Source organism: Hippoglossus stenolepis, chromosome 17, assembly GCF_022539355.2.
Source record: "Hippoglossus stenolepis isolate QCI-W04-F060 chromosome 17, HSTE1.2, whole genome shotgun sequence".
Lineage (NCBI taxonomy): Eukaryota > Metazoa > Chordata > Actinopteri > Pleuronectiformes > Pleuronectidae > Hippoglossus > Hippoglossus stenolepis.
In genome coordinates this window covers 4,295,661-4,310,228 of record NC_061499.1, presented here as the reverse complement: position 1 = coordinate 4,310,228, position 14,568 = coordinate 4,295,661, and the positions used below count along the sequence as shown (strand labels likewise).

At 42.4% G+C, this 14,568-nt stretch overlaps 1 protein-coding gene across 1 annotated transcript; it reads right to left on the bottom strand.

Moving 5' to 3' along the window:
* Positions 1-875: 875 nt before the first annotated feature.
* Positions 876-1,871, bottom strand: LOC118125125 (free fatty acid receptor 2-like). The gene has a single exon (XM_035183495.1). The coding sequence runs from the start codon at positions 1,869-1,871 to the stop codon at positions 876-878; it is 996 nt and encodes a 331-aa protein (XP_035039386.1).
* Positions 1,872-14,568: the final 12,697 nt, after the last annotated feature.

The following is a 14,568-nucleotide window of genomic DNA, read 5'->3' as shown; positions in this document are numbered from 1 at the left end:
CCCTCAGAGCTCAACGACTCCAACTTTATAACCAGTCCTGCGTTGTGTAATCTGTGTTTACACCTCAAATTAACTCAGGAGCGAACAGGCTCCACTTCCTGTTTAATGTCGACCAACATCCCCTGGTTTTTTAATTGCTTCATCCCTCGCTCCTATAAAACACTCGTCTTTGATTAAAAAAAAGTTTCCTGGTTGAACCCTGAGTCACAGAGAAGGTTGTTCTCCCAGTTCTCAGAGTTTAGAGTAAATTAACCTTTTAAAGTGAAGCCAAATCATCTCGATCATCCCCTGGTGGCTGGTTGCAGTATAACTCATAAACCCCACCTTCTCCATGTTCGTGTCGGGGACATGGATCAAACAAAAAAAGTCAAAGTTCACGTCCTACACATTTTTCTCAAGTATGGTTCCTGTCATTTCAGGTAACAATGGATGTCAGTAAAAAGAGCCGCGTTACATTTAGCAATCACTCACTTCTGTTGCAATTCTTTAGCCTTCGTGTTAATGTGCTCGTGTGAGACATCTCAGGCATCGCATATAAAGCTTGTATCCAGGAAAACCCCTGACACGTATTATTTCAGGGGATCATGTTCAAGAACAGCAATATTTGGACAAGTCATGCAGTTGACAGAATTCACCTTCCTTAGACGGAACCAGCAGATAAATAAGTGAAATTAAAAGTGTTTATTGCATCTTTTTTAAACTCTGATGGGGAAAACCACCCGTTACAGTGATGGTTTCATCTAAACCTTGTCCAGAGCTGCTTTCATTTGTCAGAGGGGGAAACAGTGATTCTTCATTCTGTCAGTTTTTTGATGATGAAATAAACGTGACCTCCGCTCATCAAAAGTCTTGTGGGAAGAAGAAAAGTGGTAAAGTCATAGGGAGTCTACTGGAGGGGCTGCTTCCTTGCTCTTCTCGGAGTTGAGGGCCCTCTGCTGCTGGCGGTGCGGAGCCCCCCCACACCTCAGGATGTGCAGCTTGGCCATGATGTTCCTGAAGCAGTGGTTCAACATGCTCCTGACCGCCGCCGATGAGAAGTAGAAGATGATTGGGTCCAGGCAGGCGTTGAAGGTGCTGGAGAGCAACGCTATGTTCCTCCACTCCAGGCTCTCCATGTGGAGAAACCCCACCAGGTGGGAGGCGTTGTAAGGCCCGAAGCAGACGGCGAATACTATCAGCGTCCCGAGCGCCAGGCCTATGGCACGCAGCCTCCGCCGCCGGCCGATGTTTGGGAGATGTGACAGGATGAGGATGAAGTTGACGTAGCAGAAGCAGCAGATTAAGAAGGGGATGCAGAAGAGGACGATGAAGAGCTCCAGGCGGAACGGCAGAATGATCTTGAGCTCGTCCTGTGTGAAGTTATGGTAGCAGGTGGTCGGGGGCGCGCTGCTGCTGCCTTGGTTCTCACCATCTGCCCCTTTGTTCCACTGGACGTAGGGTATGATGTAGACCATGCTGAGGTTCAGAGAGCTCACCACCCAGAAGATGACGCTGGCTATCACGGCGTAGCGAGGCCTGCGACACAGGGAGTACCTCAAGGGGAAGGCCACCCCCAGGTAACGCTCCACGCTCACCGCCGTGAGGAGCAGCGTGCTGTTGTAGATGGTGACGTAGAACAGGAAGCTGGTGAAGGGACACAGGGGGAAGGGCAGCAGCCAGGCCATGTCGTCCGAGGCCTCCTTCATTTTGAATGGCAGGAAAAGGAGGAAGATGAGGTCGGAGATGGTGAGGTTGAGGAGGAGGATGTCTATGGGGTTCGCCTTGCGGCGCACCTTGCGGCAGAAGGTGCAGAATGCCAGGATGTTGGCGGGGACCCCCATCAGGAAGGTGAGGATGTAGACAAAGAGCAACAGGTGACTGTACAGCATCATGGTGGCTCGCAGCATGGACACACTCACTGAGGCACTGGACGGAACAAAGTAAATTCATAATCATAATTTATATTAACAAAGCTGGAATGTTCACAGTTTTTCAGATATCACATCTTCTGAGGTTCATAATAAAGTTTAGGCGCAATCAGCAAATATTAAGATGCTAAGATACTTCTCAAGGAAATTTCATTCAGGACAATAAAATAGCTTTTCTTTTCTGCCAGGTCCATCAGTTCCTTTTGAAAATATAAATCTATTAAAAAAAAACATGACCCAAACGAATAGTTGAGAGGAATAATTCTGAATACCTTAATAACTAATAATGAAATATCATAGTAAGTTGTTGATTGAATATTAGGACAATGTATACATATGTCAAATGCTCATAATAGAAAATAAACAAATGACGGAGCAGACAAAGCTGTGTCTCAATTTAGTTTTCGACAAATAGAAATATGAAATATCAACAGACGTTTTTTTTAATTACTCACAATAGATTATTCAAATAAATTCTATTCCACCAACTTTTTTCAAATCCTTTTATTATATTTAATTTCATTTTGTTTTTACTCTCATCTCTTCTGTTACATTTGTGCTGTAATGTTGTCAAGTTGCTTTTAATTGTTTCCTAATGTTTGACTTCAATTTTTTTCCTTTAAAGCACCTTGTCACTGTGTTTTAATGTGTTTGTTAACGTTATAATAAACATAATCTTATTATAATTCTTATACTTATTATAAAAAGTACCAGACACTTTACCATCAATCTAACTCGGAAACTGAGAATTACATTACTCTGACCAGGATCTGTCCTGTGAAGACTGAACTGTTAAACGTGGGATAATTGAACTCACCTCTGTCAGACTCGGGGAACCAGGCTCTCCATCCCTGTGGTGCTGCCGCGCTCCGGCTGCTCGCCTCTCCTCCTGGAAGCCGACTGACTGATCACATCCCGACACGGTGCTTAATATGCCCGTCTCACTGCGTCCCTGCTATCTCACCTTATACAGCGGAAATTTGATAAGCTTCTGAACACGACCTCTGTTCTCCACACTCTGCAAACATCATCTCCCAGCAACGTCACAAAGGCAACGTGTGATGTAAAGAGGAAACATGTGGAGGTGACTCAGAGACTTGGAAAAATTGCATCTTTTATTTTGTATTTACGGTGATATGATTTAGAAGGGGAAGCTACACCTTCCTGTCTCAGTCGTATTTACAGAAAAGTCCGAAATTATTAATCTGTCATCACAAACACAAAACAAGGAGATTGCGCAGCAGAAATTATATATTTTATTAATTACTTTCATTTTAAGGATCTGTGATCGTTGAGCTGCAACGATTCACAGATCAGTCAATCAACAGGAAATCTGCAAATATCTTTTATAATCAAATCATTTTTTCGCTCCCGTCTTGAGCAAAATACCAAATATCTGCAGGTTTCAGCTTCTTTCATGTTTGGATTTGATGCTTTCCTTTGTCGTGTATGAAAATAAACTGTTGTTCAGACAAAACAAGTCATTTGAAGATGTTATTCTTTTATTTACTATTTCACTGTAAAGTAGACAAGATGATTCAGGAAATGATGGACAGATTAATTAGCTGCAGCCCTGGTGTCCTGTATCTGGATTCAGATCATCTGATGGATCCAAACATACTGGTTATTATAATTATATTATATATGATCTATTTAATTGTTGTTATATATGATACATTTTCATGCACTAACAGAAACAGGTGTCAAATGACAACTACAATGGAACATTTTGTTACCTTTATAATATAGATCATAGCCAATTTACTGGTCAGGGCTTCAAAGGCAAGCTTTGCTGTTGAGTTCTAGAATTTAGTTGAGGAACAGATCAGAGCCAAATAACTCAGCTTTAAAGAGCCACGTCTCTGAGTGAAACCACAGACACGACGAGCGCGAGTCGACAGTCACACGAGATACATCTCTCCTGAGACTTCCATTCACCGCCACTGACGATCGTCACCAGACAGCAGCTACGCAAGAAATCGCTCTTCAAACACTTGGTACAACTTGGTCCAACTGCAGCACCTGTTAATCAACATGCAGAGGATCATCAGCTCAACAGACATGACCCAGGAACAAAAGTGCACCAGCAGCAGAACTCTGCAGGACCCCGGCCAAACCCTCCTGGCTTTGGAGAGGGAGAAGCGGTCGCTGGCAGCTGAAATCACCCATCTGAGGAAGCTGGTGGATGAATACACTGCCCAGAAGCAGCTGGAGGCTCAATTCGCCGCCCTGAAGGAGCTGGAGGAGGAAAACGCCCGTCTGAAGAGGCAGGAGTCTGAATACTTCGCCCAGAAGGAGCTGGAGGCTGAATACGCCGGAAGGAGCTGGAGGCTCACTTGCCGCCCTGAAGGAGCTGGAGGATGAAAACTTCACCCTGAAGGAGCTGGTGGATGAAATCCCCGTCTGAGGAAGCTGGTGGATGAATACACTGCCCAGAAGGAGCTGGAGGTGGAATTCGCCGCCCAGAAGGAGCTGGAGGCTGAACACTCCGCCCAGAAGGAGCAGATCGCCACCAACAACCTCACCTGGGAAACAGAGAGAAAGAAGATGGTGGAGCAGATGGAGTCTTCTGCCTCACTTCTGTTGAGGTGCAGTGGGGACTTGATCACCTTGACTCAACTTGTGGAGTCTGCAAAGTCCAGAGAGAAGGAGCTGGAGCAGGAGCTCAGAGAGATGAAGATGAGGATCCAAGAGTTGGAGGAGAAGTCGTTCATCGAGCAGGAGCTGTCACTCGAGAGAGAAAAGAAGCGGGAGGAAGAACTATGTTCCCTGATCCAGCAGAACATTGAGCTTCAAGTAAGTTCCATCAGCTCATTGTGATTTGAATGTTATGGATCGTAGGTTTGTTTCAGGTTTAGACTTTGAAAAGAAAAGAGTGAAACTCATATTGTCTCCGCTTTTTCAGGAAGCCGCCTTGAAGAATGACAAGCAGAGCATGAAGAAGGAGAAAGCGGAGAAGAGGGAGAAGGAGAAGGAGAAAGAGGAGAAGAAGGAGAAGGAGAAGGAGAAAGAGGAGAAGAGGGAGGAGAAGGAGAAAGAGGAGAAGAAGGAGAAGGAGAAGGTGAAAGAGGAGAAGAAGAGAAGGAGAAAGAGGAGAAGAGGGAGAAAGAGAAGAAGGAGAAAGGGGAGAAGGAGAAAGAGGAGAAGAGGGAGAAGGAGAAGAAGGAGAAAGGGGAGAAGGAGAAGAAGGAGAAAGAGGAGAAGAGGGAGAAGGAGAAGAAGGAGAAAGAGGAGAAGAGGGAGAAGGAGAAGAAGGAGAAAGGGGAGAAGAAGGAGAAAGAGGAGAAGAGGGAGAAGGAGAAGAAGGAGAAAGGGGAGAAGGAGAAAGAGGAGAAAGAGAAGAAGGAGAAGGAGAAAGAGGAGAAGAGGGAGAAGGAGAAGAAGGAGAAAGGGGAGAAGAGGGAGAAGGAGAAGAGGGAGAAGATGGAGAAACAGGAAAGAAAGAAGATGGAGAAGATGGAGAGGAAAGAAATGAAGGAGATAGAGAAGAAGGAAAAGAAAGAGAGAGAAGGAACGAGGAGGGGGAGGTTCTATAGTTTTCTCCTCAAGGTTTGAATTCATCCTCTCCTCTCCCGCTGACCTGACAATCATCAAGATCCAAGATTCAAGACTTTATTGTCAAATACACGTGTTCTACTCCTTGTCTCTTCCTGTAGTCCACGATCAGCTCCTTCGTTTTGCCCTTACCCCTGAACCCCCCCTTTCTTTACCTCCACTCCAGACTGACTTTTCTTACAAAATAAAATCTTGAATAAATAACAAAGACTTTTCATTGAGATGAGAGTTTGCTCTTTTATTACAGATGATGGTTGGTAAACAAACTAAATGATGAAAACTCAACATTTATATGTAAAAGAAACTCAATACCTGTATATTATTTATACATATATTTATAATTTCAACTGAGAAACACTCGTTCTCCACAGCTGCACTTTCCTCAGATTTAATTCTATTATTTTAGGAGAAACTGACAGATCATATATTTACTGAACTCAGGTATATTTACTTTGTTTTCCTGCTCGTGGATCTGCATCAAAATACATTTCAAGTCACAGTAATTGGATCATTTGTGTAATAGTGGATTGTTTTAAACAACAGCTTTACTTCCTGTCGGGTATTTTCAGGGTTTGTGAAAATCAGTTGTGCAGAATTTCCCCGCCAGACTCATCCGACCTTTGACCTTTATCCTTCTGCTGAAGCAGTGATGAAGCTGGATGTTTTCCAGAGGTTCATACAGATGTTTATAGACAGACAAGAGTTCATATAACTGCTTCGTCGTTGGTGTTAAATCATGATGCTCCAATAAGGCTGCAGGGAGGTTTTTGTTCAAACTGTTTTTTGTAGCTGACAAAACAACAGAAAATATCTGACAAAGTTCTTTACATCTGTGGGAATGAAAAGTCAAAGGTTCATAGATTTGTAGCCTCACATCGATTTGCATAAAATTGAGAGATTATATGTGACTGATCCTCTTGAGTCAAAACTGTAAACGGTGACGAAAACTTAAAGGTGAGAGAAGAACCTTCTCAAAGTCATACCATTGTTAGATTTTTCATGATTTCCCTTGATTTCTCAGAGAAGAATTCATGGATCATGGAAATCAGGCGTTTTTCTAGGACTAATACCAGTGTGTGCAATTTAGTGCAGATCCAAATAACAATCTGAATCTAGTTCATATAAATGTGGTTTCACAAACAAACAGCTGGACCTTGGCGGTGGTGCACGCACTAAGGTTTGTTAACTATTCACGACTTTCTTCTTTGACTTCTGTAAAGATTCATGAGCATAAACCTCTTGATATCTTTTGTGTTTACTTTAGCAAGAGAACAGTGAACCGCCACACAGAATAAATCCTACTTTATATGAATCAAACAAACCTCATTAGGTTTCAGCTTCTTTCCATGTTTGGATTTGATGCTTTCCTTTGTCGTGTACGACAATAAACTGTTGTTCAGACAAAACAAGTCATTTGAAGATGTTATCTTGACCTCTGGGTCTTTTTATTCACTATTTCACTGTAAAGTAGACAAGATGATTCAGGAAATGATGGACAGATTAATTAGCTGCAGCCCTGGTGTCCTGTATCTGGATTCAGATCATCTGATGGATCCAAACATACTGGTTATTATAATTATATTATATATGATCTATTTAATTGTTGTTATATATGATACATTTTCATGCACTAACAGAAACAGGTGTCAAATGACAACTACAATGGAACATTTTGTTACCTTTATAATATAGATCATAGCCAATTTACTGGTCAGGGCTTCAAAGGCAAGCTTTGCTGTTGAGTTCTAGAATTTAGTTGAGGAACAGATCAGAGCCAAATAACTCAGCTTTAAAGAGCCACGTCTCTGAGTGAAACCACAGACACGACGAGCGCGAGTCGACAGTCACACGAGATACATCTCTCCTGAGACTTCCATTCACCGCCACTGACGATCGTCACCAGACAGCAGCTACGCAAGAAATCTCTTCAAACACTTGGTACAACTTGGTCCAACTGCAGCACCTGTTAATCAACATGCAGAGGATCATCAGCTCAACAGACATGACCCAGGAACAAAGTGCACCAGCAGCAGAACTCTGCAGGACCCGGCCAAACCCTCCTGGTTTTGGAGAGGGAGAAGCGTCGTCGTTGGCAGCTGAAATCGCCCATCTGAGGAAGCTGGTGGATGAATACACTGCCCAGAAGGAGCTGGAGGCTCACTTCCCGCCCTGAAGGAGCTGGAGGAGGAAAACGCCCGTCTGAAGAAGCAGGAGTCTGAATACTTCGCCCAGAAGGAGCTGGAGGCTGAATACGCCGCTCAGAAGGAGCTGGAGGCTCAATTCGCCGCCCTGAAGGAGCTGGAGGATGAAAACTTCACCCTGAAGGAGCTGGTGGATGAAATCCCCGTCTGAGGAAGCTGGTGGATGAATACACTGCCCAGAAGGAGCTGGAGGTGGAATTCCGCGCCCAGAAGGAGCTGGAGGCTGAACACTCAGCCCAGAAGGAGCAGATTGCCACCAACAACCTCACCTGGGAAACAGAGAGAAAGAAGATGGTGGAGCAGATGGAGTCTTCTGCCTCACTTCTGTTGAGGTGCAGTGGGGACTTGATCACCTTGACTCAACTTGTGGAGTCTGCAAAGTCCAGAGAGAAGGAGCTGGAGCAGGAGCTCAGAGAGATGAAGATGAGGATCCAAGAGTTGGAGGAGAAGTCGTTCATCGAGCAGGAGCTGTCACTCGAGAGAGAAAAGAAGCGGGAGGAAGAACTTTGTTCCCTGATCCAGCAGAACATTGAGCTTCAAGTAAGTTCCATCAGCTCATTGTGATTTGAATCTTATGGATCGTAGGTTTGTTTCAGGTTTAGACTTTGAAAAAGAAAAGAGTGAAACTCATATTGTCTCCGTCTTTTCAGGAAGCCGCCTTGAAGAATGACAAGCAGAGCATGAAGAAGGAGACAGCGGAGAAGAGGGAGAAGGAGAAGGAGAAAGAGGAGAAGAAGGAGAAGGAGAAGGAGAAAGAGGAGAAGAGGGAGGAGAAGGAGAAAGAGGAGAAGAAGGAGAAGGTGAAAGAGGAGAAGAAGGAGAAAGGGGAGAAGAAGGAGAAGGAGAAAGAGGAGAAGAGGGAGAAGGAGAAGAAGGAGAAAGGGGAGAAGGAGAAAGAGGAGAAGAGGGAGAAGGAGAAAGGGAGAAGGAGAAGAAGGAGAAAGAGGAGAAGAGGGAGAAGGAGAAGAAGGAGAAGAAGGAGAAAGGGGAGAAAAAGGAGAAAGAGGAAGGAGGGAGAAGGAGAAGAAGGAGAAAGGGGAGAAGGAGAAAGAGGAGAAAGAGAAGAAGGAGAAAGAGGAGAAGAGGGAGAAGGAGAAGAAGGAGAAAGGGGAGAAGAGGGAGAAGGAGAAGAGGGAGAAGATGGAGAAACAGGAAAGAAAGAAGATGGAGAAGATGGAGAAACAGGAAAGAAAAAAGATGGAGAAGATGGAGAGGAAAGAAATGAAGGAGATAGAGAAGAAGGAAAAGAAAGAGAGAGAAGGAACGAGGAGGGGGAGGTTCTATAGTTTTCTCCTCAAGGTTTGAATTCATCCTCTCCTCTCCCGCTGACCTGACAATCATCAAGATTCAAGATTCAAGACTTTATTGTCAAATACACGTGTTCTACTCCTTGTCTCTTCCTGTAGTCCACGATCAGCTCCTTCGTTTTGCCCTTACCCTGAACCCCCCCCTTTCTTTACCTCCACTCCAGACTGACTTTTCTTACAAAATAAAATCTTGAATAAATAACAAAGACTTTTCATTGAGATGAGAGTTTGCTCTTTATTACAGATGATGGTTGGTAAACAAACTAAATGATGAAAACTCAACATTTATATGTAAAAGAAACTCAATACCTGTATATTATTTATACATATATTTATAATTTCAACTGAGAAACACTCGTTCTCCACAGCTGCACTTTCCTCAGATTTAATTCTATTATTTTAGGAGAAACTGACAGATCATATATTTACTGAACTCAGGTATATTTACTTTGTTTTCCTGCTCGTGGATCTGCATCAAAATACACATTTCAAGTCACAGTAATTGGATCATTTGTGTAATAGTGGATTGTTTTAAACAACAGCTTTACTTCCTGTCGGGTATTTTCAGGGTTTGTGAAAATCAGTTGTGCAGAATTTCCCGTCAGACTCATCCGACCTTTGACCTTTATCCTTCTGCTGAAGCAGTGATGAAGCTGGATGTTTTCCAGAGGTTCATACAGATGTTTATAGACAGACAAGAGTTCATATAACTGCTTCGTCGTTGGTGTTAAATCATGATGCTCCAATAAGGCTGCAGGGAGGTTTTTGTTCAAACTGTTTTTTGTAGCTGACAAAACAACAGAAAATATCTGATAAAGTTCTTTACATCTGTGGGAATGAAAAGTCAAAGGTTCACAGATTTGTAGCCTCACATCGATTTGCATAAAATTGAGAGATTATATGTGACTGATCCTCTTGAGTCAAAACTGTAAACGGTGACGAAAACTTAAAGGTGAGAGAAGAACCTTCTCAAAGTCATACCATTGTTAGATTTTTCATGATTTCCGTTGATTTCTCAGAGAAGAATTCATGGATCATGGAAATCAGGCGTTTTTCTAGGACTAATACCAGTGTGTGCAATTTAGTGCAGATCCAAATAACAATCTGAATCTAGTTCATATAAATGTGGTTTCACAAACAAACAGCTGGACCTTGGCGGTGGTGCGCGCACTAAGGTTTGTTAACTATTCACGATTTTCTTCTTTGACTTCTGTAAAGATTCATGAGCATAAACCTCTTGATATCTTTTGTGTTTACTTTAGCAAGAGAACAGTGAACCGGCCACACAGAATAAATCCTACTTTATATTAATCAAACAAACCTCATTAATGATGCTTATTCAATCAATTATCAATCATCAATCAATGCAAATACAGACATTTCAAACCTCCGTATCTCCAGTGAACCAGAGCCACTGAATCCAACCTGAAGCCATAGTTATCATCTTATTTACATCAGTGAGAAACGTCAACGTGCACGTCTGTTCGTCCAATGTCATCGTCTGTTACTGAGAACGTGACAGATCCCTTGTTACAGTATCTGACACCAGATGGAGCCATTTGTCACCAGGTGAATAGTCATAGTTCAGAACTGCTTGAGTCTGAGAGAGTTTCAGTTACATGCAGGTAAAACGATGATAATATCACATCCATGTCGGCAACACGACCATTCCCATCAGTTCCTTTTGAATCGTTTAGAGGAATAATTCTGAATACCTTAATAACTAATAATGAAATATCATAGTAAGTTGTTGATTGAATATTAGGACAATGTATACATATGTCAAATGCTCATAATAGAAAATAAACAAATGACGGAGCAGACAAAGCTGTGTCTCAATTTAGTTTTCGACAAATAGAAATATGAAATATCAACAGACGTTTTTTTTAATTACTCACAATAGATTATTAAAATAAATTCTATTCCACCAACTTTTTTCAAATCCTTTTATTATATTTAATTAGGGCCCGAGCACCTCCGGTGTATTTCGAAGGATTTGTATTTCCCTTATGGGGATTTTTCAGGCCTAGACGCTGAAATTGTTACCAAAGTTTGCAGGGAATTCAAAACCCCAAAAAGTAATTGTATTCTGGAGTAATTTGAAATGGGCGTGGAAAAATGGCTCAACAGCGCCATCTAAGGAAAACCCCCTCAGTTAGCTTTCACCGATCTTCACAAAAATCGTAGCCCAGGTGTATCATGACCAGACAAACAAAAAAGGTCAGAGGTGCAATTGGAAAAAAGCAACAGGAAGCCCGCCATTTTGACTTTAGTGGCCATATTGGCCATTTTCCACATTTTTACTTTGATGTACTTGTCCCAGGGCTTTCATCAGATCAACTTCATATGGAGATGCGTGTCATCACAACAAGATGGAGATGAAAACTACCTCAAAGATCGATTTTTCGTCACACGGTGTGACCGTGGCGTGGCGTCAAAGTTTGATTACACGCCATCAAAACACGAGGTTCTGTATCTCGGACATATTTGGTCCAATCGAGTCCAAACTAGACATGTAAGACAAGAGTCCCGGCCTGATGACATCTACACAGAAGATTTTTATTATTTTCCTATTTCATTTTCAAACAGACAAGTTGTCAAAATAGAAATCAGTCAGACAGCAGATGATATGTTAAATTTGTGCAGGTACAGACATATGTAAAATAACATGGCAGTGCCTGCAGCTTCATTTCATAAAGAGACAATTCAACAAACATGTAGTGTGTACTTTTTGAAACAGTTAACACTGACCAACACTTGATAATTCCCCTGCAACTTATTTCCGAGTTAAAGACAGTTTGTGATGTTTGATATTAAAGAGGGTGGAATGCAGTGAGCATTGGAAGTCATCAGCTGATAAATCCAAGGAAATGCTAGAGATGAAGTTCTTCAGACATGCTGCATTAACAGTCTGTGATCAGGATAAAGTATAAAGTGAAACTAGACCAAGTCAGTGAGGCTGGAGCGAGGAGAGACTCGTCTGTCACGGTGAGGAACTCAACCCAGTTCTGACAGAAGCCACGAGAATACGATGACGAGTCCCCACAGGCGGCTCTGGTCCGTTTGGTTCCTCAGAGCCGGCTGAGCCTCCGGCTCCGTCACGTTGAAGCTGATATTTCTAACTTGCACCACTAAGAGGTAAAGCAGTCCACCTGTTCCAATGCTGCTGTTCCACGCACACCTGAAGCAAAGTGCTGAGCTGTGAAAACAAAGAAATGATGAGTGCAAGATTAAAGCAGAAAAAAGTATTTCGTTTTAAGAAAAAAGTTTTTCTCGTTACAAATAAACCATTGGCCCATTTTCATTTGAAAAGCACGTTATAAAAGAGGAGGGAGGAAAGATTAATAATTCATTTATAATGAAAAAAAACCATCTATAAAGAGGAAAAATAAAAGAATTACTTTACTTTATGTTATGTTACGTTACTTTACGTAACGTTACGCTACATTACGTAACGTTACTTTACGTTTCTACTGTACGTTACTTACGTAACTTTCCGTTACTTACGTAACTTTGCGTTAGTTACGTTAATGACTTCATGTAGTTACATTACTTTACGTTAGTTACGTAACTTTACGTTTGTAGTGGCCGTTCCATTTGGTTCCACATTACAATGGCCACTTGTATTATGTCTGCTGAGTGTTTATGCGTTTGACTCGTGTCCAACATGTAGACCCCGCCACGCTTGCTGGGCAACCCAATGTCACACAACTCCAGGAGGCAGGTTAACGTGATACAAGGGTTTTATTTTCCAACACATCACAGACACACCTTTTAACGATCCTTTATCGAAACTGGCATGCCGTATTTCCAAACCTGTCACGATGTCCCTTTATCACGTTTCCACAGTATCACGATATCACGGTCAAAACTTGTTTCGGTCCACTCCAGTGTTAATTTTGGAAGCTATTTTTGATTTAGTCTTAGTCTTTAGACGAAAATGCTTATTAGTTTTAGTCACATTTAGTCATTTTTATCCTTCTTAGTTTTAGTCTAGTTTTCGTCCACGAAAACTCAGAACATTTTAGTCTAGTTTTAGTCACATTTAATAGCCACATTAAACTCCTTTTCTTCCCTTCTCAGGCCCAGGGACCCCCTGTGTTGTGTCTACAACTGCATAATAGTCTAGCTTGCAGTACTTAGGTTGTCCATTAGATATCCCTCCTAGCATAGGTCTATAGGATGTGACGTATGTAGGAGGAAGGGATGAGTTATCTAACACATTAGCGGAACGAGTGAGAGTTGCAAGGCCAAAAGAAAGTCCTTACTAAACAAACAGACAATCCCAGCTGAAGCTCAAAAGGCATCATATGATGTGGCATATTTAATTGCACAGGCAAAAAAGCCACACAATCGGCGAAACCGCCTGCGTGAGCTGCGGGACGAGGTGCGCATATTTCTGATGGAGCATGGATCCCAGCTCGCTGAGCACCTCACTGACCCTGACTGGTTAACAAGGCTGTCGGACTTGTGCAAGACTTTCTCAGCCCTGACAAACATAAAGAATAAATACAGAGCGCAGCTAAACGTGGAGAATGATCTCCGAGTCGCCGTCTCCAAAACAAAGCCGAGAATGCACTTGCTCTGCTCCATGCATGTTGCCCACCTATAGTGAGTTTAAGATATTAAAGTAATGTTTAGGCTAAAATAAATAACCCTAAAGTTTTTGCACATGGCAGCAATAAGGTGTCTGCTGCTCGTTTTGCACACAGACGCGCAGACATCACCTGTGCACTTTGTTATACTTACAGCATGTGCTCACTCAGCCCTGCTGTTTATACAGGGAGTTTCCCTGCATTCTGGTTATATTCTATTTCTTAAATTGCTATAAAATAATATCATGGCTGTAAGGCTGTTGTTCTTTTGTGTTGTATTCATGCCCGTGTTTGCATAGGCCTAATAGTGCGTGTGCGTGGCTGTGCGCAACATTATATACCACATCCAGGGTCGGTGGGGGTCGCCAGTCTCTGGCACCGTTATTTTGGGGGTCGCGGGCTGAAAGGTTTGGGAACCCCTGAGTTAGTCAACCACCAACATTTTCGTCTCGTCTCGTCAACGAAAGTTAAAATAGATTTAGTCATAGTTTTTATTTTCAAAGATCCGTTTTCGTCACGTCTTAGCCTCGTCTTAGTCATGGGAAAAAGGTTGTTAACGAATATTTTTCGTCATAGTTTTCGTCAACGAAATTAACACTGGTCCACTCAACAGACTCCACTCACCACGATCTCCATGCGCCTCCATAACCATCACGCGCATGAACAATGAACCGCCTCGCGGCCTCATCAACTGTCGCAAACGAAAAAGCCGCAAAAAAGCGCCGAAAACAGAATATACTTGAATATAGCCGACACACTATACAAAATATATTTTAACTGTATAAAACTAAAACTACAAACCTGGATAATAAAAGAAAATATCAAACCAACATAAATATTTAACTACACACACGCAGGCTGCATAGTGGCTCTTACAACGTTACTTACGTAACTTTACGTTAGTTACGTTACTTACTTACTGGGAACTCAACCCAGTTCTGACAGAAGCCACGAGAATACTCTCTGTGTCGATGACGAGTCCCCACAGTTACTTTACGTTACT